Below are 25,245 nucleotides of genomic sequence, written 5' to 3'. Positions count from 1 at the left end.
AGGTTTGAACTGACCATATAACATTTCCTTGCAGGTATGTGACAACATTGTATAGAAGGACTTCAGAGCATAGGATCATAGAATGGTTTGGATCGGAAGGACCTTTAAAGGTCATCTCAACCAACCCCCAGACACATGTAACCTTCCTTAGTGCTCCTAATATACTAGGGACATCAAAGAAATTATGGTGGATGGGAATAAATACTTCTAAGATCTTAGTTTAAAATTACCTGTGCTGGTTTTTACAGGGGTGTAATTAATTTTCTTCATAGTAGCTGTATGGGAATAAGTATTGGATTTGTGCTGAAAACTGTGAAGAATACAAATTTGTTGTTGCTGAGCAAGGCTTGCCCAGCATCAGTGCCTTTTCTGCTTCTTGTGCTGCTGCGCCAGAATGTGGGCTAGGGATATACAAGCAGATGGGAGGGGACACAGCTGGGACAGCTGACCATACCATATGACATTATCTTCAGTCTGTAAAATCTGGAGGGAGACAGCAAAAGGGGGACACACATTTGAAGTGATGTCATTTGTCTTTCCAAGTCACCACTATGCATGAGGGACCCTTGTTTTCCTAGAGATGCCTGAACACCTGCCTGCCCACAGGAAGTAGTGAATGAATTCCTTGTTTTACTTTGCTTCCATAGGCATTTGCTTTGCCTGTTAAACTGCCTTTCAATCCATGAATTTCCTCACTTTTACTCTTCTGATTGTCTCTTCATTTCACTGGGGAAGAGTGAGTTGTGTAGGGCTTAGTTGCCAGCTGGGGTTAAACCACAATCTTACACTAGCCTTTAATGAGTTGCATTCAAGGTCAGGTGTAGGAACCCATTGCTTCAGGGAATGGGTTATGCTGGCTCTGAAGGGACATGACTCTCTATACTGACCCTGTCCCTCTCTCAGTCTGCATTTAATTGTTCCTGTGAAAGTGGGACACAAAGCCTGAAACTTATTCTAGATTTTATGCACTTATATTGTGCATGTGATTAAGACAACTGACTTATCTGTCTTTGGAGACATATCTGGAAGGAGTGCAGGGGTTAGAGCAATTGCTCATGAGTAGGAGTGCTCAGCTCAACAATGTAATTGGAAGCGACCCATAGTCACTGTTTTTGAGCTAAGTTAACATCACTGTCTCAGCTTCCTGAACAGTCAGTAGGGAGGGATGAGTGATTTATCCCACCCAGCTTAGACCCATATTTTAGGAAGGAAGGAATTGCCCTCTGGCTGATGAAAACCTTAGATGAGACATCTAAGTTTTAAATGACTAAAGCTTGGTGACACAGATCTCTGCCTAAATGCAGAAAACGTTAATTTGGCTACTCTTTAGACCTTTAACTGAAGAAAAACATGCTAACTTTTCATCAACACCAAATGCTTTACTTTTTTATTTACTACTATCCTACTACTTCCTGGGGTCAGCCCTCCTTAGCTTGTGGGAGTTTATCTCAATTGAAAACACAGTGTGGCCACTCTAGTTCAGTCCTTTTCACCTCCATAGATTATAAGGACACTCACTGATTTTACTGATGCTTTCAAAGTGTCTTGAACCACCCTTTGTGCACATGGTGGGGAAGAACAGGCTATCCTAAAGGTTTGCACTGCTGACATTATTGCAGGGTCCTGTTGCTGAGGGATTCTGTCCTCTTGGAGCAGGGAAGCCTTTGGACTTCTGTCAGTAGGAAACAGAGAGAGACATTCACCTAAAGTGACTGTAGCTGTACCTCCCTATGCATCATCTTCCCAGCAGTGTAAAATAATGTCTGTACATCTCAAACACCCATTGCAAAACAGAGGGTCTGGTGCAGGCACTTTGAATTATAGAAAAGAGAAGTTCTCAGATGAAGGTTGGCTTTTCTTGGTTTAGTTTTTACTGGATAGCTTTACTGAAACCCACAACAATGGGTAAAAGGGAAACCTCATGTAAACCGAGGAATGGTTACTTACGATTAGTTTATTGATCTGTTACCTAATTTTTAATTTTCTAGAGTAGCTCACAGCCATACTTAAGCAAACAACAGAACATTAAGTTTACTAAGAGCTGTGTGTTAGCCTCTTAATTTCCATAAAGAAAGCAAGCAGGTTGTGTAAATAGAACAATATCAGCAGCTTTTCATCTCAAACAGCTTATGTGAGCAGGGGCAGTGTTTCTGACATGCTGATACTCTTTGAGATGCCCTCTGCTCTGTTCTGCATGTGGGCATGTGGCTGTTTTTGAACACTTTTCATATCCAAGCAATTAACCAAACTTCAGAGTCCTGGATGTATTTTCCATTTAGAAAGACAAACTGAGTTGGGCATTTCTTGTCTTAAGCCTGCTCTTCATGAAGAGCACCCTGAGTGTGGTCTTCTGAGGAGAGCAGGAGCAGAGCCATACACATCATCTTTGCTCATAGATTTAGTCTCTGTAGTCGGAACTTGGGCAAAAAGCATTCTTGCCAAGCTTTCTTCTGTCCATGCTCATAGTGCTTTTTGCCCCACTCTGTCTCTCTTTTCTCCACTTCTGTTTTTGTCTTGCTGCTTTTGTTTGTCACATAATTTACTAAATTCACTAGGTTTTGTGTATGAAGCAGAGGTTGCAACTTTAACTGGTCTTCACTTCCATGAAATATTATCCATGAAATTATCCCTAAAACTTATTGCCATAAGCCACTCCAATTTCACCCACCTCCCCATCACTGTTTTCTTCCTTGCATATCATTGTGTGCACTCTGAACAGTGCCTATTTAGCTTCGTGATTTGCAGGTTTTTGTGTTACCAGAAAAGCCATTACTGATCCACGACCAATTACTTTCAGGGCTGCATGTCCTAAGAGTTTATTTAAGGCTTTGAGATTCCCAATAATGTAGAGTTCAGAGAAGTGCAAAGGTAACTCTGTGCACTACAAGCTGATTTTAGTCAAGCCCTCTTGGGGAAAAGGCAATAGTAGACAACCTCTACAGGTCAAGGCTAATTGCCAAAAAGAATTGAAATAGCCTTGAAGTTGTTAAGGGAAAGGGGATAGACAGAAGATTATAAATACTTCCTGTGTTCCATAGGAAATGAAATCTGCCTATCTTCCTTTCTTAAGCCTATTTCCTATTGAAATCAAGCACTATAGTATTTAGTTGTGTGCATTGGTTAAGAAAGATGGGGACTCTTCATGAAAAACACACACATATATAACCAAATCCAAGCATTTTGTGTCAAATTCTGATAGAAGGAAGACAGCTTTCATTAAGTGCTGATGAAACAATTTAATTCTAAAGATTTTAGTGGAAAACAAGTTTCCCCCAACCTCTGAATAATGATGCAAGGAAACTTATTTATGAAAAAAATGTCCTTATTTGTCTGGATTATGCAAGGTTTCTGACTTTCATTCCATGCTGGGCAATTGCTGTGTTGTTGTTGGAAATACAATATACCACTCTGCTGAGTGTGCTAGGGACATAAGTGATGAAGAATCACGAGTAGCCTTTGAAAAAATGTCTTTTTGTGTTTTTTTTGTGTTTTTTAAGCATTAAAAATATAAGATGCAGTTATGGTCCTGCTGTATAGTTACACATTCCCAAAACCAAACAGAGATACATCTTATGACTGTAAACTGCTTGCAAGAGTGAGAGTAAGGTTTGTGTAATGGCCACCTGCAACACAAGTTCTATATCATTAGTTTTGGCCACACAGAGCTTTGTTTAGGGCAAGATCCCTTTCTCTCTGCAAAGATGTAGGATAATTTATTGACCAGTCAGTGGTACCTCTAAGGCCTGTGGGGACTATAACTGGACAGTGAGGTGGATCTCAAGGGTGTTGCTTGTAACACAACAGCCATATGTGGGGACATCAAAAGTCTGGATCATGTGGGGAACTCCAGAGGATATTCCCAAGGGCTTGAATCTCATTGACTTTACTGTCTGTTGCGATAAAAATACCAAACCTAAACCATCCCAAACTGTGCACATTATGAACCTTTGGCAAAAATAATCTTATTAACCCTTGGTAGACATTAATTTGTCTTGTATCCAAGTGCAGCTGCAATCTAGAAGCAGTAATTTCTCGTGAACACCTCCTGAGCATATCAGGCCTCATAAATCCCCTATCTTATACTATGATGTAGCTTCAAAGACAATACTGTGCTGTTATGCAGGACCAAAACAACTCTTTCAGTGCATCTGCTGAGCTGATTTGTTTTCAAATGCTGATTTAAATTTTACTTTTTATTATGTGATATTGCTAAAACTATGGTTTTATGGCAAATGTGTTCCAGTTCAATAAAAATGTGCTTATTTTTTTTCCTCCTCCCTGAACTAAGAAAAAAATGCCTTGAGGGACTATATATGTTTAATAGATTTTCTGAATTAAAACACCCTTCAATTAAAATAATAATCTTTGGTGGTCCCACATAATATTTTCTAGCCGACATTCATGTATAATGTAATGTAATCATGTTTTTTTGATGGAACTTCTGTCTTTCCAAAGTTTCCTTTCTGGCTAATTAATGTTTCTGCCTGCTATTGATATTTCAGATCCACCCAACTTTCATTTGTTATTTTCTTTCACTGTTTATTTTAATAGCATGCCTTAATGTAGCATATGTTTGGATTCCAGCTCCAGTTTTACTCTAGCCATTATTAACAATGTAAAGCTCCTCCTTTATGTGACAATGCTAATGTTTTTAGCTGTGCTTTATTGGCCGCATGTCAGTAGGGAAGGACTGTTAAGCTTGTTTCTTATCTGCTAATGTTTCAATTTCCCCTTTTTCTAACAGATAAAAGCTGATTGTAATCCCGTGTGGCAGGTTTGGGGCACAACCATCTGCAGTCTCATTTTAGAGTTTAAACAGGCAGATTGCTTCCCACTTAAACTACTGCCACAGTAGACTGCTATCTTCAGGATAATCATAATTACATTCATGTATCTTCAGAGGATGCTAATTACAGGAGGATGCTAATTACAGGAGGATGCTTTCTTTCTCTTGAATACAGGAATAAGTGCACTGCAAGTTTAGAGCAATTAAGGAGGGGGAAAGCATTAAATCACAGGTGGGAAGGAAAGAACTGAGATACACATCCAATATGCCAAAAAGTTGTTTGAATGGCAAAGGGAAGTAAAATGTGTGAAGAAAAGACATGTTAAACCTTATTGTCACATGGAGGTGAATCGAGAGCAGCAGAGGTCATCATTCTAACTGAAGGACATGAGGATGGTTGGAACAGCAATTTGGCTAGAGCAGAACCTGCATGCCAGGGACACCTGGAAGCATAGTGGAGTGCCTGCTCAGGACGGCTTCCCTCCTTTTGCTCTTATGAGTGAGGTGGGATGGCAGGAGGATCAACGTTTCCCCATCACTAGCATGTCCTAGCATGGCACAAAGCCCATGGATCCTGAACCCAGGCAAGAAGAGCATTGACCTATATTGATTCTGCTTAAGAGTCTAGATAGCAAGGATCATAGGATCATAGAATCATAGAACAGTTTGGGTTGGAAAGTACCTTTAAAAGCTACTTCTTTCCAACTTCTTGCAATGAGCAGGGATGTCTTCAATTAGATCTGGTTGTTCAGAGCTCTGTCCAATCTGACTTCCAGTGTTTCCATGTCTTTATTGTTCAATGTATTTAACACACAATGACACACATTTACTTGGCTGAGCAAGTAGGTACAATAAATCACAGAATCACAGGATGGTCTGGGTTGAAAAGGACCTGAAAGATTATCTAATTCTAAGTGCCATGCCATGGGCAGGCACACTTTCCACTACACACTACAAGTTGCTCAAAGCCCCATCCAACCCGGCCTTGAACACTTCTAGGGATTGAGTATCTGCAGCTTCTGGGGACAACTTGTTCAATAAAGTTTCAACTGGTAGTATTTCTGAAAAGAGGAGGTATGAAACAACTGGACTTTGTGCAAAAAACTACATGCTTGTTCTGGTTTCATCCAAAGACAGGGTTTTCTCAGTAACTGTGAGGGTGCAGAGCCTGGAGCCATGTGATGTGTCCATGTTGTCATTCTATACCATGCACATCATCACTTGTGGGTAGAGTTAAGAGATTCTCACTTTGGAGAAGGAGGGGACCGCAGTCAGAGTAAAAGCACGTGCACGGGGGTCCGGCTGCCATTTTGTTAGTTGTCTCAGGCTCATGCTGCATCAGGCCAGTAGGTGAGCAATTTCCATGTAAAACACCCTCTCCCTTGTACACTGTTTTTATCAATATTGTTGCTGTTACTGTTTATTTTCTTATCTCACTGCTGTTTCCAATAAGTTTTTCTTACCTCATAATCTCTGCCTTTTGTCTCTCCCACTGGAGGGGCCTGAGGGAGGGAGCAGGCATGTTGTTCCTAAACCATGACAGTGCTTAAATTCTTCTGTATATTTAAAAAATAATGTAATCACAAAGATGGTGGGACATCAAGAAAGGAAAAACTGAGAGGCAAAATTCTACATCCTTGTATGCAGAGGTGCCAGGGTGAAAAGCATCAGTCAGGCTTCAGGTGAAGTGTGAGGCATGACAAATGTGATTCCCCTTGTGTGATCAGGAGAACACGTTGCCATTGCTCTGGGTCATGTTTCTAATAATGACCAGACCAGATGGTTTGGTTTTGAAAAGAGCTATGGACAATTAAATAGCTGTGCAAGGCACTGGCAGCACCAGCCTTCAGTACTTTCTCCCCATATTTACGTGGATGAGATGTGATGGCAGAGGAAAGCAAAACCAGAAACTTATATGACACCTGCCACAGGCATCTTGGATAAAGCAGTCTTGGCTGTTAGAGAAATGCAGGCCTTGATCCTGCAGAAGCCAATTAATTTTGTACACACAAATAGTTTCACCATGGAATAAAGCATGCAGAAGTTTATAGGGAAATTTATTCCCCGGGAAGGGAAGTGGAAGTGAAGCAAGCTGGAGGAATGACTAAGAAGTAGGGGGGAGTTAAGCACAGAGTAGCAGAAGTTGAGCTACTTGGCTGACCCATCAGGTGAGTGGGTTGCAGCTGCAGCATCACATCAGATAAAATAACAGGAAGAGCCAAGTGATGGCACACACAGGGAAGATGACCACCAGGAAAACTGAGCACTGGAATGATCTTTTGATACCACTAAGCAGAGTGACAAAGCAGAAGAGGACATACAATGTGATGAATGCTATTACTCATATCTGACTCAGGACTGAATGGGTGTTGTTACTTAGTGCTTTTTTTTTGTCATCTTATTTTGGTTATTTTACAAGTAACTGAGGCCAAAGGAAACATGTCATAAAGCCCTTGGGAAGACAGACATTGAGTGGAGTGGAGAGTCTGCAAATGAGTGAACACAAAGAATGAGTAAACCTACACATCTCAGGAAATAACTGCACAATCACCTTAGGTGAGAGAGGAATGGTTGCCAATATGAATCAATGGGCATGCACCACAGACGACTTAATCAGATGATGGAGGTGACTGTCCCATCTGCTCTGCACTCGTGTGGCTTCACCTTAAGTCCTGTGTGTAGTTTTGGCACTATAATATAAAAAAGATATCAATCTGTTAGAGTGTATCCAAAGGAGGGCCAAGGAGGATGCTGAAGGGCCTTGAGGGGAAGCCTTATGAGGGGCAGCTGACATCACTTGGCTTCCTCAGCCTGGAGAAAGGAGACTGAGGGCACACCTCATAGCGGTCTTCAGCTTCCTCGTGAGGGGAAGCAGAGGGACCGGTACCGATTTCTTCACTCTCATGACCAGGGCTGGCACTCTAGAAAAGGTCATGAAGCTGGGTCAGGGGAGGTTTAGGTTAGATATCAGAAGATTCTTCACTCAAGAGGGTGGTCAGGCCCAGGAACAGGCTCCCCAGGGAAGTGGCCACAGCACCAGCCTGACAGAGTTCAAGAAGTGTTTGGGCAACACGCACATGGTGTGATTCTTGTGGCTGTTCTGTTGCAGGGCCAGGAGCTGGACTTCGACAGTCCTTGTGTGTCCCTTCCAACTCAGGATATTCTATCATTCTATGACTTGAAATCTCACTGTAACAGGCCAAGAGACCATGAAGAGAAATGAAGAGAAGACAGAAGGATCCTGCCAACTTACCTGTGGCAATCTTGGAGGTCGCTGAGTTTTAATACAGTTTCCTGAGCTCTTCTGTTTGTGCCCCAGACAGTAGACACTAGACATATCCCTGTATCTGCTGCTCTGAGTACCTGCTCTGTCTAACCTAATGCCTGCAAAATGGAAACTCCATGAACTTGGATGCAAACTGCAATCTTGCCTAAGATGTGAAGGCCTGTCATCTTGGTGGACCCCCAGAGGCGGATCTGAGACCATGAAACAAAACCCCCTATCAGTCTGGCCTGTGCTATGGTGTTCCCTATCTGGTGGGTACTTGCTGGCCCCCAGGTGTGCAGTTTAGCCCTTAGCTCAAGGGCTCGGCCAGGAATGGGTGTCATCTTTTGCAGAGCCTCATAAGATGTGTAGTTCTGCTAAGTGCACACCCCTGGGGCCCCTAACAGCAGATTAACTTCTCAGGCACGTGCCTGTGGTCCTGGGACAGAAAAAAAAAAGACAACTTGCATGCAAAGATTTTACAAATTTGGTCATCGTGACCAAACTTTATTACCCATTTTATGGAACTGTGACAAAGTCTAGGAATCAAGCAACATGGGGATCACAGAGGCTATTATGTTTATTGTGCTGAACAGACTGTGATAAACCAATAAAGGAACATTTTCAACAAGCAAGCGATTTGAAGTACAATCATAGACAGCAACTCTACATGAAGAACAAAGCAAAAAGTTAGAAGACACTCAAAAAGGAAAAGTAAACTGTAGTTCAACATCTTGAAGCAATTTTTTTTCCTGCAAACACACCTCTCTTGCAGAAATGGTAGAAGAGTTACATGTCCAGTCATAGTTAGCAGTGACCAATGATAGCAAAGAACAGTCGTATAAAATTTATCTCCCACAAAAATAAACTATATATATAAAAAAATTTTATGATGTTCTCACTGACTCAATGGCCACATGCAATTTTTCCATCTGAAAAAATGAGGTATAGTAGGCCCTAAGAGGTAGTAATGTGTTTTGATTGTACTACAATATATAGAAAATGTAAGATTCAGTTCATCAGAGTGGTACGTCTCTCAGAGGTTGAAGAGTGACACACAGAGGACAATTATTTCTGTGTCATCCACTGAATACTGTGGCTTTGAAAATGCAACAAAACCCCTCAGACCCCAAAAGGGACTTGCTAAGGCTTGATTTGATGCCCTTTGAAGTCAGCAAAATTCCTGCTACTGCCTTCAAGTGACACTGGATTTGGCCTGTTAGAGCTACTTATAGCTAGGATTATTTCTCTTTCACTTGATATTATCATATCTAGTTCTAATATTCCAATCAGCTCTTTCCCAGTAATTCCTGCCACCGACCCCTGCGCAGTCTTTCGTGGAGGTCGGTATTTCTTGACACTGACTCTTGGAAGAAGCCAGTAAGTCGTTATCCTTAACTGCACTTGGCTCCATGCTAAAGCCATACCAACAGATGCCTTCCTGAGAAACTACCCCTGGCCCAGTTAATAATACAATGGTACAAAGTACTGACTAGGAAAAGAGAGGAAGAAGGGAAATAAAACAGAAATAGAGAAAATGAAATTGGAGGTGGGGGAGAGAGAGAAAGAACAACAAAAGTGAGAGAGGGGAGAATAAAAAACCTTTACATAAGAAGCATTTAAAATAAATCTGGCTGAAACATATTACAAAATCACATTTGTGTAAAATACACGAAAATACTTGTCAAGCATTTTCTTACAATCTACTAATTTTTTTTAAAAACACATATTTGTGATTGCATTATGCAAAAGCTGAGCTTGTTGCTTCCCACCTACAAAGCTTCAAGTTTCTTTGAAGGTTTTTTTTGTTCATTTTTAAAATTTTTAATACGAAAGTAATTTAAAATGTGTTCATTTTCCACAAGTTATTTTACAAAAATATTTTTGAATTAGGGATTAGTTGCAGTCCTAACTGTTTCGAATGTCTCAAAACTGATGCTGAAAGTAACAAGTTCATTCCATTTAAAGTCTGGAGGTAGGTCTTTGTCAATCAATTAGTCCATTTCTTTAAAGAATTCATTTGAGGTACAAACTTGGACAGTAATATTTAAACTTTACAGCTAAATTTTTTCTGTCATGTAGTGTCCTTGAAGAAAATTATCCTCACAAACCTATCAGCAATTCAATACAAAAATATATTCAAGTTAACAGTACATTACACAGAAGTCTAGCAGAGAATAGAGTAAGTACATAAAATAAAACAAAACAAAACAAAACCAAAAACTCACACAAAAAAAAAGAAAAAAAAAAAAACAAGTGAAAGAAAAACACATAGTCATGCTGAAACACAAAAAAGACATTGTTTCCTTAACTGAAAAAAAGGTTGAAATAGAAAAAAGGGGAAAATGCAGATACTCATGATTATCTACCCAGTAAAAATTTCCTGCACTGAATGTGTATAGCAGCATGTATTTATCAGTCTGTTGAGTTATTTGTAAAAATCAGAGGTAGTATTGAATAGTGGGGTAATATTGCATTTGGTGCTAAAAGTGCTGCTCTGAATGAAAAGATGGAGAAATGCCACTGGCACAGAAATGCTCAGTGAACCATCCTATGTCAAAATACATTGCTTAATGTAATGCATGAGCTTAGCTGAGGTACATGGTGTTCATTCTTACATTGTGACTGATGAGTAATGAGGAAAGATTCAATTCTTTCAAAATACTGGTACAGGGCAAGTAGAATTAGAAACTAAGCAAAAATCTGGATTTTTTTTTTGTTCAGATAAATTTACAATTAATTTCTAGGTATCTTTCTGTGTGTTTTAAAAGACTTTTATCAATAAAGACTTACTTATTAATGGCATAAAAGTGGTGTCAGTAATTTTTGTTTCTATAGAAAACTCCTGGCTCTAAGAAAGCCACGTTCCTGGCTTCCTATTATCAAGATGATAAGTACTGTTAATTTGGTTTACTACTGCTTGTGCTGATATGTTTGTATCTATAACTATACAACGTATCTTTGTCTTTCTTCCCTTTTGCAAAATGAAAGTACCTTTTTCATGTTGATTTCTTTCTTCTGATTACCAGCTGAACAAAATGAAAGATCAGCTTTCATTTTGTTTTTCCCCAAATAATAGTAAGTCGTAAAAAAAAAAAATCAAGTACAAGTCTACAAGAAGGTTACAAAAGAAAAAGAATAGTATCTATCCCATATCTTTGGTGTTCTAAAACAGGGAGTTCACTAAGTAGGGAGTGGGTTGCTGGAAGTGTTGCAAGGCGTAAGTGTTATACACACAGCCTTTCCTATTTCAATGCCCATTATAATGACTATTTTACAAGTTTCTTGTTTATACGCAGTGCAGTGAATGACATAAACCTGATTTGGAGCTCTTCTTGACCCAGTCACCCTTACTTAGCAGCTCAAACTATTAGTAGGTTAGGAAAAAAGAAAACAGTAATTAAAAGTTGCATCGTTAATCTGTGTCCCCTTTGTGTTACAGCAGTTTTTCACTAGACCTGGGACTGTGAAGGGATTACAAAGAAGATGATTAGTCAAATCCTTTTTAAGGTTATGTGATTTTTTTTCCCCCCAGGCAAAAGTGGAAAGACCATGGCAATAGAAAGTAAGTGGTCAAGGCAGTGTCTTCTCCCTTCAAAAGACCCAGCTGCTGATGAGGTAGAAATTGCATGGTGTGATCTCCTAGTCTTCTTCTGCAGATTCTTGTGAGGACGTTTCTTCAGTCTCTTCCTAGAAAACAAAAATAGGAATGATAAATACCATGGTGACCATACACCTTAGGTTGCCAGGTCAGTTGTCCCTCATGCAGCTGACAATTACCTCTGGAGCTAATAAAATGCCCTTCACAACTCCTGTGACGCCTTGAAGAGCCACCTGGGGGAGGAAGGAAAGGTACCCTTCTCTCTGATCCCCCCACCTTGCCCTGCCTTTCTTCTACGCCAGGAGATGTCAAGAAAAAGCATTCTGTGTCATGCTTTGTCATGGGCCTCTTATGGCCAGCAGGCATGAACAGCTAGAAAATGGAAACATTTTGAGCACAAATCCAATCCTAAGCAGTTGCTCTGGGAAGCCTTTCCCTCCTCACTAGCCCTAGTGCTGCTTCATGTTTGCCTTCAGCAAGCCGGACCAAATGTGATGTTCTTATTCTGCTTTTTAAGCAACTGTACAGTACCATTCAGGACATAGGTGGTGAACTGGGGGCAACTAACATTTCTAATAAAAGGGGCTGTCAATGAAAAGCTGTTTTTTATCAAATACTGAACATCATCACCTAAGACAGCACGTGAAAAAGATCTAGGAAGAAGAGGAATTCACCTCCTCAGCCAACTGAGACCTTTGAAGAATGACCAGCTTAAAACAGTTTATAACAGTCTTCATACTTTAATAGATTTGATTTTCCACATGGCTTCATTTTGTCTGGGTGGCTAACTGACACAATTTATAACTCTCTTCCTTTCCCAGGCCACTACAGTACACCATTCAGCAAAGCTTGCCTTAAAGCTTGCCTGCCGTATACTACCAAACTTCCATTCATTAGTGTTTGAAACACCTCAGCTGTGAAGGGCTCCTAAATGCTACCATGTGTGACACTGCTGCAGAGGAGCAGCATCGAGGAAAAACACAGTGCTTTAATCATAGGCCACTGCTTACTGCAATCCCCTTTCAAAAGGTTTCGACCTTCCCCTGCACCTCCGTGCAAGAAAAGACTGAAAAAAAGCTGTAAATCCAGGGAATAAACATAACTATAAATGAATGGATGACAGCTTAAAAAATATAACCATAGCAGCATCAAGCCATGAGATTTCACACTGGTTTTGTTTAGTCTGCTTTGGGTTATGCGGGAAAAGTGAAAAGCATGAAGGAAATGCTCCCCCCCTCTTCCTTCATGCCCCCACCCCTGCTAAAGCTTGGGCCTCAGATATTTAGGCCAGTAGGTTTATACCTCTTGACAAGGAAACAGGCCATGACCCTGGGGTACTCTTTTGACCAGCAGGCACAAAGAAAGATGTAGCATGATCAAAGCCATGGATAGAACAGAGAGAGCAAAATCAAGTGTCAGCCGCCCTCTGACCTTGAATTTTCAATTCTTAAATTCCAGATGACACTGAATTATCATACAGATGAACAATCTTTTCCTCACAACTACTGTCCACTTGTAGCTGGTTATATTCACAGCACTGCAACAAAAATGATTCTCAACTTATGAAATGATCAAGCAAATTTTACTCTGTCTCTGGTGGCACTGGGGAAACTGAGCTCATACTCCATCAAATCCCATTAATGCATAATGCATTTCTCCTGCTTATCTTCTGTGCAGAACAGGACTGTTACACCATTTCAGTCAAGAAGAAAAATTGTATTTTCAGGCACCTACCGGAGGGCTAATTTAGGCTGCATGTGGAGAGAAACAGCAAAGTATGTCGGTTTGAGCCTTAGTAATTCAGAACTCAGAATGATTGCGGCAAACCCCAGTTTTGCCTCCAAGCCAAGTATTTCAGTTAAAAAATTACTACTGTGGGTTCTGTGCTCTTAACATAATACAGGTAGACATGTTTTGGTATTTGATGATGATCATGTGTTGAATTTCTTAGAGCACTGTGGTCAGCCCTGAGCGTCTGATTATCATTTCCTGGAAGACAGCAGTACACGTGTGGGTGCGGAGCAGCAGCTCTCTTTGTTTTATGCTTCGCTTGTCAGGAGACTGCTGAAACCTGATTAAATCATTTTTCCATGAAGGTAGACTTCCGATCACAAAGTAAGAATGATGGGGGAGAGGGAAAGTATGTGAAAGGACATACTTCAGAGCTCAGTCAGGGTGGCCACAAGAGAGCTCTTTTAAGTTAAAAAGTTGTCCACTCTAGTGATTTTTACTATGAATCTCACAGTATTTTTTCTTCCTAGTGACCCTTGCTGCAGTCACCAAGAAAATTAATGAGAATCTCTTCCTTCATATTTATGTATGTTCATGTAATGAAGGAAGTTTCTCTCACCTGCACATGTATGTGCAAATATATATACCTGTAGTACTGGGAAGGATGAGAAACTAAAAATCAAGCTAAAAATCACCCCCCCCCACCCGCCAAATATGCAAATAATAAGCTAATTATTAAAAAAAATATTTGAGACTGACCAACTTCAAAATCACATCAGTGTTGGGAAATACATTTTCATTAAGAAATTAAGAAAAGCTTTTCAAAGGAATCAGATTGTTCATTCCTTGCAAAAGCCTATGATGCCTCAGCTGCAGATGAGTGGTGTTAAGCCAATCTATCATGTAAGCTTCTTGTCAAGACACTGATGGAGACATGACTGTTGATCTGAAGCTCTTACAATTCAAACAAAGGGATACTATAAATCAGACATATATGCAAGGAGGGACCCAAAGGAAGAAGTGAGCAGAGGTTCTGAAAGACAAAATACAGGTGGTGTATAGTGCAAGAACAGAGAGGGATTTTTTGCACTTGTGAAAAACTGGTTGCAAATATCAGAAGGTTGTGCAGCTGGGACCCTCAACTAACCTCTGCCTCTACAGTTCCCCCGACTCCCGCAACACAAAGATGGAGGGTGGGGCAGGTATTTTGAAAAATGTGTAACCTTTAGAAGTTGAAAACCGGCTCTGTGCTGAGTCACTTCAGCCAGAGATTCACTGAAGTGCTGGTACTGTCAGGGCACAGGATACCTCAGGGGAAGGATGCTTATCAGTAGTAAGTACCCTCCAGGCACTTTAAATTCCTCACAAACCTGCCAAGGTTGATGGCACAGCCATGTGTCATAGTTCCGGAGTCAAAAGTTGAAGGAGGAACTGGGCCTGGAATTAAATACTTTTTAAGTCCAGATGTGCTTCCAATAAATTCAAAGAGAAGGGAACAAATTAAGAAGGAACCCATGGTCATTAGAGCAGACATCAGAAAGTCACTCAAAGTGTGATAGCCATGCAGAGCATAAATTCAGCAACACTATCACAGGATGCACTCAGCCAAGAAGTGAAAGTTTCGGGTTACGCGGCAGCTTTAACTGAGGTTGTTCTCTCTTCGGTGCGTTCACTTTAGTTGTGGAGGCAGAATGGTGACATGTGTTAATTGACCATAAATGTGCATCGACCCAGTTTTGCCTTGAACTGCTACTTCCCAGGTTATTTGTTTTCTGCTGCAGCAAACTAGTGAGAGGTTGGGCCAGCAGACTGCAAAGAGAAACCTGAGAAAGCTTCAAACCAGGTTGGATCTGGCTAACAGGGAAGCCACAGCCATGAGAAGCTCTGAGAGAATAGGACAAATACTTGAAGAACAGAGTGAGTACTCATATCCATAACTCAGGCTTTGCTCCTGCTGCTATAACAATATCCTATGTGACTCCCCATGCATCCATGTGTACATCCCCATACATGTATCCTCAGGGGCTGATTGGCACAGGGACCTGCTGCAGAAGCAGTTTTACTTAGCACATGCTGTTCTTGGTTATCCACGGGTCCCACGTCCTGAGCTGCTACAGGACATAACACGCCATTGTATGGCAAAAGCAGCACACTGAGCCATTCCCACCCACAGCTGCTGTAACTGCCCTGTCAGCCAGGCAGTGATAGGGAGCTGGTGTCTCTCCCAAAACAGAGCTGGAAAGTGGCTTTCTCCAAAGCTCATAAAGGATCCTTTTCCTGAGGGGCATCACTGGCAAGGGGCTGACATATGTGGACACCAGCCCGGACCCTCATTCTCACTGAGGTTGGCCTCCCGCAGGAGTGAAAGGACAAATACTTTGCAGTGACTCACAGCAGGTATCTGCCCTCAGAAGGTCTACTCTGTTGTTAGTCCTGATTTAACAATGGTGAAGGTAACAAAAAAGGAACAGGAACCAGAACAGTAGGTTTCATTTAGAAGTGCTGTCTGCAGCCAGTATGTTTACCTGGGCTAGCCAACACAGGATTTGAAAACATGACAACCTTGGTGGGATCTGGTTGCCTGAAGATGGCACCTGAGACTGTTTTATCTCAGTTTTATCCCTGGATATCTCATCTGGTAAGATAAGCCAGAAAGGTGCTGGTCTCCTGTGTCATGCCCTCCTCCTCTGTGTGGATCCCTGTGATCCCCTGGGACACCCAATGGCCACAGACCAACTGTGTCAAGATGTGTGGACCCATGAACACCCTCCAGAATGATGAAGTTGAATCTCTGCTTTGGAAGTCTCGGTGCTATGGAAAAACAAACTGGTGTCAGACTCTTTTCAGTGCTGCCCAGCAACAGGATGAAGAGAAATGGCCATAAACTAAACAACAGTAAGTTCCACCTCAACATGAGGAGGAACTTCATTACACTGAGGGTGGCAGAGCGCTGAAACAGGCTGCCCAGGGAGGTCATGGGGTCTCCCTCTCTGTAAACTTTCAAACCCCACCTGGACATGTTCCTGTGTCACCTGCTCTAGGTGACCCTGCCTTGGCAGGGGGGTTGGACTGGATGATATCCAGAGCTCCCTTCCAACACAAATGAGTCTATAATTCTGTGCTTCACTGCTAAACCTCAGAGGTGGTACCATCCAGAATGGATGTGTGCCACAAATGATTGTATTTAAATATCAACATCTTTTCAGATCAAAGTCACCCCCTGATCCCAAGAGACTTCTTTCCCATGACATCCTGTGCATGTGAAATGTAACTCTACCTGCTGCCCAAGACCTCCATTTGGTGATCCACATTTGGCTGGTGCAGGCTATTTTTTCTAGAATTACAAGCAGCCAGTAACATCCTAGTGGCCTGAAGAACAGACATACTTGTTTTGGTCCTTGTATGTCCTCCGCATTTTTTTTTTTGTGGACCCCCACAAACTGATAAAAACAAAATCTGATGATGAAACAGTTGCTGGTAGGAGCATTCCCCCACCTGTAGCAAGGTAACTGTGGCATTTTTGTAAAAATGTTTTTTCTGTTCTAATACCCTGGGCAAAACTTCAGGGTTAAATGTCTTGGCCCCATGAAACTCACTGGCAATTCACTTTTTTCACCTTCTGCTCATGAATTTCTGACCCGCAGATTAAAAAATTAAAACCCATTTTGGAATGAACTGCAGGATCACAGTAATGTTGCATATGGAGTCTCTGAATTTGCTATAGCTTTCATTTTATAACGAAGTATTAGCTATTGGCACAGATTTTGCTGGCTGCTTTTTAAGCCCAAGAGGGTATGCTTGAATAGATATGTCAAAAAGAACTGCTGACAAGAGCAACTTGCAAACTGTGGACCATTGTCTGCTGTTAACATGTCTGAAATCCCCTGGCATGCAAGCTAATATTTTCAGAGGAGTCCCTGAAATATAGAGATAGGAATAGATGGCTTCTAGAGCAGGGGCCAGGGCCCTGACTCTGCCCAGCTGAGACAGTGCCATCCTGACTCCACAGCCAAAGCACCAAACTGCTTTAGAAATTCTTACAGCACTAACAGACACTCAGCGTAGATTTGTTCTGCGTGAAGATTAGGATGGGATCCACTGCTTCGAGCTCTTCACTCTCTGCAAAGCACACTAGTGAGCTCAGTGACAGATGTCACTCAGCAATAAGGCAAAGTTTAACTCCAGAAGCTGTATTCAGAACTCAAATTGTTGCAGATATACTTCACATGTCACAGTGAAAGGCTTTATTAGTGCAGAAGAGATCACCATGACCACATACAGAAAAGGCCTTGACCACACACATGGCTAACTGCTGGATTAAAAAATTATTTTAAGGAATTATTTCAGTATAGAAACTCTGTCTCTAAATGCATATAAGTCAACCAGATCACAAGCAAGCAGCTGCTGTGCACTACAACTTCCAGCATGCTAGAAGGAGCGCAAAGCCTTTAGCTTGGTACCTAACAGGACAGTTAAAAACTCTGGCTACAGAGCAGTTCTGAGACCCCCTGCCTTCTCCTACCACTGTTTCTGCAGTCATTGACTAAGTCACAGGACAGCCCTGGGAGCAGTGAGCAGGCAGGTTCCCCCCCAAGGAAGCACAACTTTCAGTATTTAATGACATAAAATATAAGCAAAGAGCCAAATAGAGAGATGCAGCTGATGGGGCAGTTTGAGGTTAAGATGTAGGGACTGGAAACAAACACTCTTGCTTTAAATGTGTAAGTTCCTATTGACCTAGCCTCTAACAGCCCACTTTGTTATGTAAAGATATAGGCCTTCAAAAGACCACAGATTTGGCCATAGCATGATGGCATAGCAATTTTTAAATACCAGCAAGCAGCCTTGCTGAGCTGGTGCTTAACTTTCCCAGTGCTCAAGTGCTTGCTGGTGGCACGTGCAGAGCTGCCTAATGCTCTTGGGAGCAGTCTAAGGGCTATAAAATATCCTAAAGATCAATATGACTTAGTGATGTCCTCCAAGTTTTCACACTTCGGAAGGCAATGTGTAACAGACAGCAAAAATAAGACTTCTTAATTTTAATAAAATTGCGTACATGTATGCAATAGCACTGGATTGGAAATTCACACATGGACTTGTTTTGAAATGCCCATGCTCTCTGATCTGAAGTAGGTATTCAAGATGGGTTTTCTACCTTCAAGGAAGAAGGCTCCTCCCTAAACCTTTGTGTATGGAAGATGTATCTTTTTTCTATTAAAATCAGTTCACTTTTATATAAATAACCAATTGCTTTGTGAAAGACAGAAAGGGAGTAAAGAAAATAAAGCCAGAAACTGATGATATCCTGCGGGTCACCAGCCTGTGGTTTTTTAGCTGCATAGTTAGTAAGCAAATTAAGTGTGTCCTCTCCTTTTACGGCTGGACTAGCACTGCTTGACTAGCAAAAAGGCTGCTCATGGGGATTACTGGATAATTCACATCCCCAGCTGTTGGAGGAAGTGAACTAGCTGAGGCAGCTGAGTGAAGTTGCTGGGGCTGTGCTGGGATTCAGCTGGTAGAGGTCAGAGAGAGTTAACCATCCTTATACACACAGAAACCACTTCTACAGATCCCCTTCCTCTGCTGGAGGTAGTGTCCTGCCAGGCTTGGCCAAGTTCTGGTCCTTAAGCAATAGGTTCAGATAACTGGAGGGGACCAAGACTTTACTTAGGAGGATTCCCACAGGACAGGACAAGACAGGACATTCCTCTTTAAGTTAGATCAGCTTACTTAAAATATAGATTCAAGTCTATTCTTCCTGTTAGGTTAAGGGGAATATAAAACATTTCTCTATCTCCTAGCTTATCTCCCACTAGGAGAACTGTTTGATATAATGGAGTGATAATGAATCTCTCTGGTTACTTTGAAAGAAAGGGCTTATCTGACACAGGAGTTTTAAATCCAGGAGGGCTCACACTGAGAACTTCCAGAAACAGGAATTAGGCTGACTGACATTTAGTCAAAGCCCAAATGTAACTGTCTTAGGTTTTGCCTCTCAATTTCTCTTACAGATGATCTTGAATGAACCTCAGCTTTAGGTACCCAAGTTTGCCATGGATTTTAAAGCAGCCCTGGAATTAACTCAGCAATGAGGTTCCTGCAAGGCAGCAAGTCACTCAGTGCCAAAGCCTGTGTGGCTGAAGCCTTTGAAATTGAGACTCAGCTGTCTAAGTTACGTCAGGCCAGATTTCTTAAACGCGTTTTGGCATCTGAGTACAGCAAGTGCCTTTTTGACCTAAGCAGGTCAAAACACTTTGAAAAAATCTGTTCCCCATGTGATTAAAAGGAGACTGAAAATATTCAGCAAAATCTCAGTACTGGTCAGAAGAAATTTGCAGGAAACACTGTTTAAAGTCTGCAAAGCACAGACCTTAAGTGAAAATGGTGCTCGAAGCAATTGTGGGTGCTATGCAACACTGACAGAGATGTATTTTGTCTTGGAGAGCTTCAACCCTACAATATATAAACATTTCTGGTGGGAAGGAAACAAAATATTAAGAAAAAGAAGGCAGCGGTGCTGTTAGAAACATATACAACTGTGCTGGACTGACCCCAACTTTGAGAAGCAGCTCTTACAAACCTCTTGTGGATGCTGTAAACTGGAGGAATGGTAAACTGTTCTGCATTCACAGCCAAAATCCAGACTAGAGCATAAGGCAAGCAGAGGCTCTAATAATAGTCTCTAATCAACTAATATTTGTATCCATAATTAGATGAAAGACCAAAAGAAGGTGGATGCCAACCTTAAAAATCCTTAGACTTGCCTGAAATAGTTCACTGAAATGCTGTGGGTGACTGTGTTAGCTCTGCTTTCTTGTGGCACTGGAGATGGAAAAGCCCAAAAGGATACTGGAGCCCACACAAGTAAACCTGAGCAAATCTGCCTTCCCCTTGAGCCCTTGAGGTACTTGAAACAGCACCAGTTTCTCTGCATATTTTATGCTGAGTGGCAGAGGAAGGATTACAGCAATGGTCTCCCTGAATGGGGTAGGGAAACACTACAGAGGCTTTGAAATGTAGGTTAAACCCACATCATTTACTTTTACCTCTCCCTCCCTCCCCCACCAAATATTAAGCATGAAGAGGAAAATAAAGTAAGGCTTGTTATATTTCTATTCTCTTTTTTCTCCCCCTAAAAACGACCACTTGTTACAGACAGGAAGCAACTGCCAAAAGTTGTTCACCTTCAATCCTTTATCACTTAAAAAAGCATTGTGGCCCTGACCATGAAGCCACTGGCAAGAATAGTTTGGGAAGAGCTATCTATCTACAGCAATAAATAATAAAATAAAGCATCTTCCCTTTTGAATCCCAGCTGAGAGATTTTGCCAAGTGATCAAACTTGTCTGAACCTCGGAGCAGCAGCTTTGAAGTAATAAGAAAGAGATTGAAAACTTGCAGCCAAGAGCCGCACACACCTCATTAGGGTCCAGCCATGCGGGGAGGCCAAGCAGCAGCCGCTGGGCCCAGCCCCACGTCCCCGCTGGAGAGGGGCTGTGGGAAGGGGAGATAAAAGCGCCTTTCACAGTGGAAGTGCACTGGTGACATTTTTACGAGCGCCAGCCCCGAGGCTGAGCGGCCCTTGCCATGCTTCCAGCCGCTGGTGCAGCCTCGGCAGGGCAGGGCACGTGGGTTCTGCCGCCGCCATCCTTGTTCTCCACCTCTCTCCTGGCTTTTCTCATCCCTTGATTTTGTTTCTGAAGGAGTAAGTTTAACATACAGGGCTCTACCTTGCCCTGGCCATTCTCAGGAAAGCCCTCCAAAATGAGAAACATATTTCTCAAAGATAGTGAGCCAGGCTCCCCGAGCTGGTTCAGCACACAGTATAATTCAGAAAATGATTTTTAACAACAACTACAACAACACACCAAAACACAAAACAAAACCAAAAAAACAAAAACCTCCAAACCAAATCAAAACAAAAACAATAAAGCTTAACAGACTTGTAAAATGCTTTTAAAAATGTCTGAAGATTTTGATCATGGATTTTGCCACACAGACACTATCAAGGCGGCGTGCTTCCAGCAATGCAGAGTATTTAACTTAGAGAGTTGAAGTTCTGGGTTTAATTTTCAGTTTCAGACTAAACAGCAGGTCTGCAGTGAAAGGCAGGCGACAGCTCCTGAGCACAATGGGGCAATGGAAATGCTTCTCTTGCAAACTTTACTGATTGTGTAACCGTGGAGCACCTCTTTGTGCAGACCAAAAAGCAAAATCAGAGAGGTTCGTGTTGGTTTTAATAAACTTCCCTCATCCCTTCTCATTTTTACTGCAAGAATTCAGCTGCTATTTTATTATGTAATGCTGCAGGCTAAAAATATATCCCTAATTTAAGCCACCTTGCCAATAAATCTACAAATACCAGGTAATCCAAAAAGGGTAGTAATGGTTTAATGACATACTCTTTTTGTCATCTTAATATGTTCAACTCCTAAAGGATTTAGAGTGATGAATTTAAAGTTTTTTTCAACTTCTTGAATATCTCACACTCTGAATCGGTGGAAAGTGTGAGAAAGTTTGGTCCTCCTCAGCGCAGAACAACAACCCAACCGTTCTAGATCCATCTACGCAGCGACCCACAGGCCAAAGCTCTTTATTTCTCAAAGCAAGATAATTTGATTCAAAGTGAGTGAGGATCTCAAATTTAGTAGATACTGATGATTTCCTTTTGATTATAGAATCTTTTATGCAAATTTCTTTTCACATTGAACATATACACATTCTATAATCAAGTCAGAGGAAGTATCCTGGTGGAAATGTATGTTCCAAACATGTTTACTGTACAACTGAGAGAGATTTACAATGTTAATCTATTCTCCTTTCTAAACATAAAAAAATACTAACGTAAATTATAGTTAATGCCTCACTCTATAACACAGTTCTCAGGAAACTATTGAAGTGATTGAAGTATTGAGCCTCCTAACTTACTGTAACTGTGTCTTTGCTGTTCTGAATTCAGTTTACAGAATTTGCTTCAAAATAAGTCTGAGAATCAGGGAAGGGGAGGGGGTGGAAGCCATTTGCTACCCTGAATCTGATATCTCCGGGGTCCTAGAGCTCACATGTTCCTTCCTTCCAGACTCAAGTCTGGTTTCAATGGAGTTCTCATTTTTCTTCCCACTAATCCTGCCGTGAGATCAACCATTGGTAACTCTGTGAGAAATTAAATACCAGGATGTGGGAAATATGAGATCTGAATTCAAGCAGAATGTGGGTGATTCATTTATTTCTCTCCTTCTCTTTTCCCATGGTGGTTGTAGGGCAAATAACTCTTCAAACCTGAGATAGAGATTGGCCCTGAATAATATGACTACACTGACAGAGCAGAGGCAAAGCAAGAACTACACTGGCAATATTACATCCCTCTCTAATTATAAGCCTTAGCCATTTCTGAAGAGAGATTTCAGCCGAAGTTTTCTGAAAACATTCTGGCATTTCCAAAAATGAGAGATCAGCAGCAGAACTTCATCATACTGATGCTCACCATCTGCTGGATCAGACTTCATAAAAAATTTAAAATTTCTTGTATTGGGATCCCAATGAAAAAGGATCCATGAGACAGTTTTCTATGACAATGTGAGTGCTACAATGCCCAACAGTCAGGCAGTGATTTTTAAGAGCTTCTTCCTTTCTCAGCGTGAGAAAATAACATTTATTTATTTAGGTCCTGTATGGATGAACTCAAGATGCTCACAAACACTAGGCTGTGCAAAGATTTAGATCCTTCACACACTGTTTGGCAAGGTGTTGATGTCTGAAAATCACCTGTGTACTTCAGTAGCCTTCAACATGAAGTGCCTAGGACCGTAATTCTCACTGCATGGTCTACCATGAGGCTGTAATACTCCTATATTTCTTATTGCCTGCTGCCACAGCAGTCACATGCCTACAATATCCAATGAGCAGTCAATGACCATGAACTCTGAATGTGACCCCATACTGCACCTTGCCCATCACGGACCATATTTGTTGTCTGGGCTGCTTCACTCCATCCCAGCACTAAGGAACAGTACAGTGAGAACATCAATGGAAATGATACAGAATAGAAGTTCCACCAGGAAAAATTGTTTTAAAGTGCCTACCACAATTGATTCACACTGATTATGAATCCTTCACCTGAGTTGTCTTCTCTGAACTGCAAGGGAGGAGACAAGCTCATAGGTTCAGCCTGTCCATCCATGTTTGGCCTAAGTGTCACAAGCTGAAGGACTGCCCAGGGAGGCCAAATGTCATCCTGGGGTAGCATGGCAGCACTGATTTCAAGGAACTAAATTCACAAAATACCACAAATGGCCCACAGAGTACAGTCAGAGTAGCTGAAAAATTCTTGCTATTTTTCTATTTTAAGACTATTCTTTTGGATGACAAGAGGACCTTATAAAATTTTCTAGATGCCAGGGAAAACCCAGAAAAAAAATATTGTCTTCTTATTGCTTCATTCTATAACATGTTTAAATATATTAATATGGGCTGAGTATACTGCTTTTTCCTAGCCAAACTTTATTAGTGCTGATATGTGAAGACTTTAACTATCTATCTGAGCAAATTATTTAACAGACAAAAACCATATTTTCACTGACCTTAACTTTGATTCTGCTTGCACCTACCTTATTACACATCCATTGCAGCATACTTAATCTTTAAAATAAAAATTGCAGCAGAATTTATATGGTCCTGAATTAGAACAGCATAGATAAAAGCAATTTCCAAGAATGGTTACATAGGTTTGTTTCCTATGTATTTCAGTGCAACAACTGAGCAAGGATACAACCCTGGAGTGTCTGTAATAATATTTAAGTCAGGAATAGGGCATCTTTCAGTGGCTTCAGCTGGATGTGGAGGAGCAACAACAATGCGGACCATTGAAAATGCAGAGTCCTTTATGAGAAGCTCAGGAACCAAGCTCTCACCAAAGAGCACTTTCCTCCTGTGCAGCCTTCTGCTCCTCATCTTTGCTAATTAGCATTTTGATTATTACTCTAAGTCCACAGAGTGATCATGCTGGTAGTTTCAGCTTTCTGAGTATTACACAGGAAATATCTTAAAATAATCCTTATTTTCAGGGAGTAGCCATGTGCTGCTGAGAATCTTGTGTGTCTTGCATGTCTTATATGAAGTAAGATACACAAGTGTTAGCAGGACTGACTCTTGCTAGTCTTGAAAATCTCAGCCAAAATATATAGCATGTGTATGCAAAAGTAGCACTGTTTAATTTACTCCTGACTGGCACTTTTTTAAACACTGCCCAGCTATGCTCCTCAATGGTGTTTCCCAAGTACACACCACAACCCCTTCTCTTCTGGCTATTATTAGGGAGACTTCAGTTTGTGCCAAATCAGAGCCAAGTTCTGAAATGGATGGAGTGCCTCCCTAAACACCTTTTGTGGCCACAGCCATGGGGTCAAACACAAAGCCACCCTGCCACCAGATGTTGCTTGTCTGCCTCAGGCTTCTTCCACAAGCAAGGAGTGGGGAGGCAAGAGTTAGGGAGAGGTTGAAGAGGAGCGTTGCGGGCTTAGGGAAATCTTTTAGGTCACCCCTGCATCTTCTAGCCTTCTACCACCAACTGCAACACCCATTCCCCGTGCTATGCAAGGAGTGGTTCAACAGCTGTAGTCCCTAAAGTTTTACATCCTAGCTTTTAGGGTCAGGTCTTGCCCAGCACACCAGAAAAAGAGCAGGGACCTGAAAGCATGTCTGTGTTGAATGGGCAAATGTGTGACCAGCGCTGCATTCAGAAAGCTGCCTCCTGCCCTAGAGTTTGCCTTAGGGAAATAAATGTGTGTTTGAGCTGTCAAGAATCCATTAATGTTCTTGTTCATCATTCTCTTGTTCAGAGATGAAGGCTCCTCCTATGTTGAA

At 41.5% G+C, this 25,245-nt stretch overlaps 1 protein-coding gene across 1 annotated transcript in view; it reads right to left on the bottom strand.

The window, feature by feature from the left end:
• Positions 1-8,526: 8,526 nt before the first annotated feature.
• HMGA2 (high mobility group AT-hook 2) overlaps positions 8,527-25,245 on the bottom strand; it is a 149,167-nt gene continuing 132,448 nt past the window's right edge. Inside the window, exon 8 of the mRNA XM_085569746.1 lies at positions 8,527-11,741. Within this exon, the coding sequence (XP_085425872.1) occupies positions 11,546-11,741 (196 nt within the window). The 3' untranslated portion in view covers positions 8,527-11,545. The remainder of the gene's footprint in view (positions 11,742-25,245) is intronic.

This window comes from Lonchura striata, chromosome 1A (genome assembly GCF_050655825.1).
Source record: "Lonchura striata isolate lonStrDom1 chromosome 1A, ASM5065582v1, whole genome shotgun sequence".
NCBI classification, from domain to species: Eukaryota; Metazoa; Chordata; class Aves; order Passeriformes; family Estrildidae; genus Lonchura; species Lonchura striata.
The sequence above is the reverse complement of the archived record's forward strand: the minus strand, read 5'-3'. Positions and strand labels throughout refer to the sequence as shown.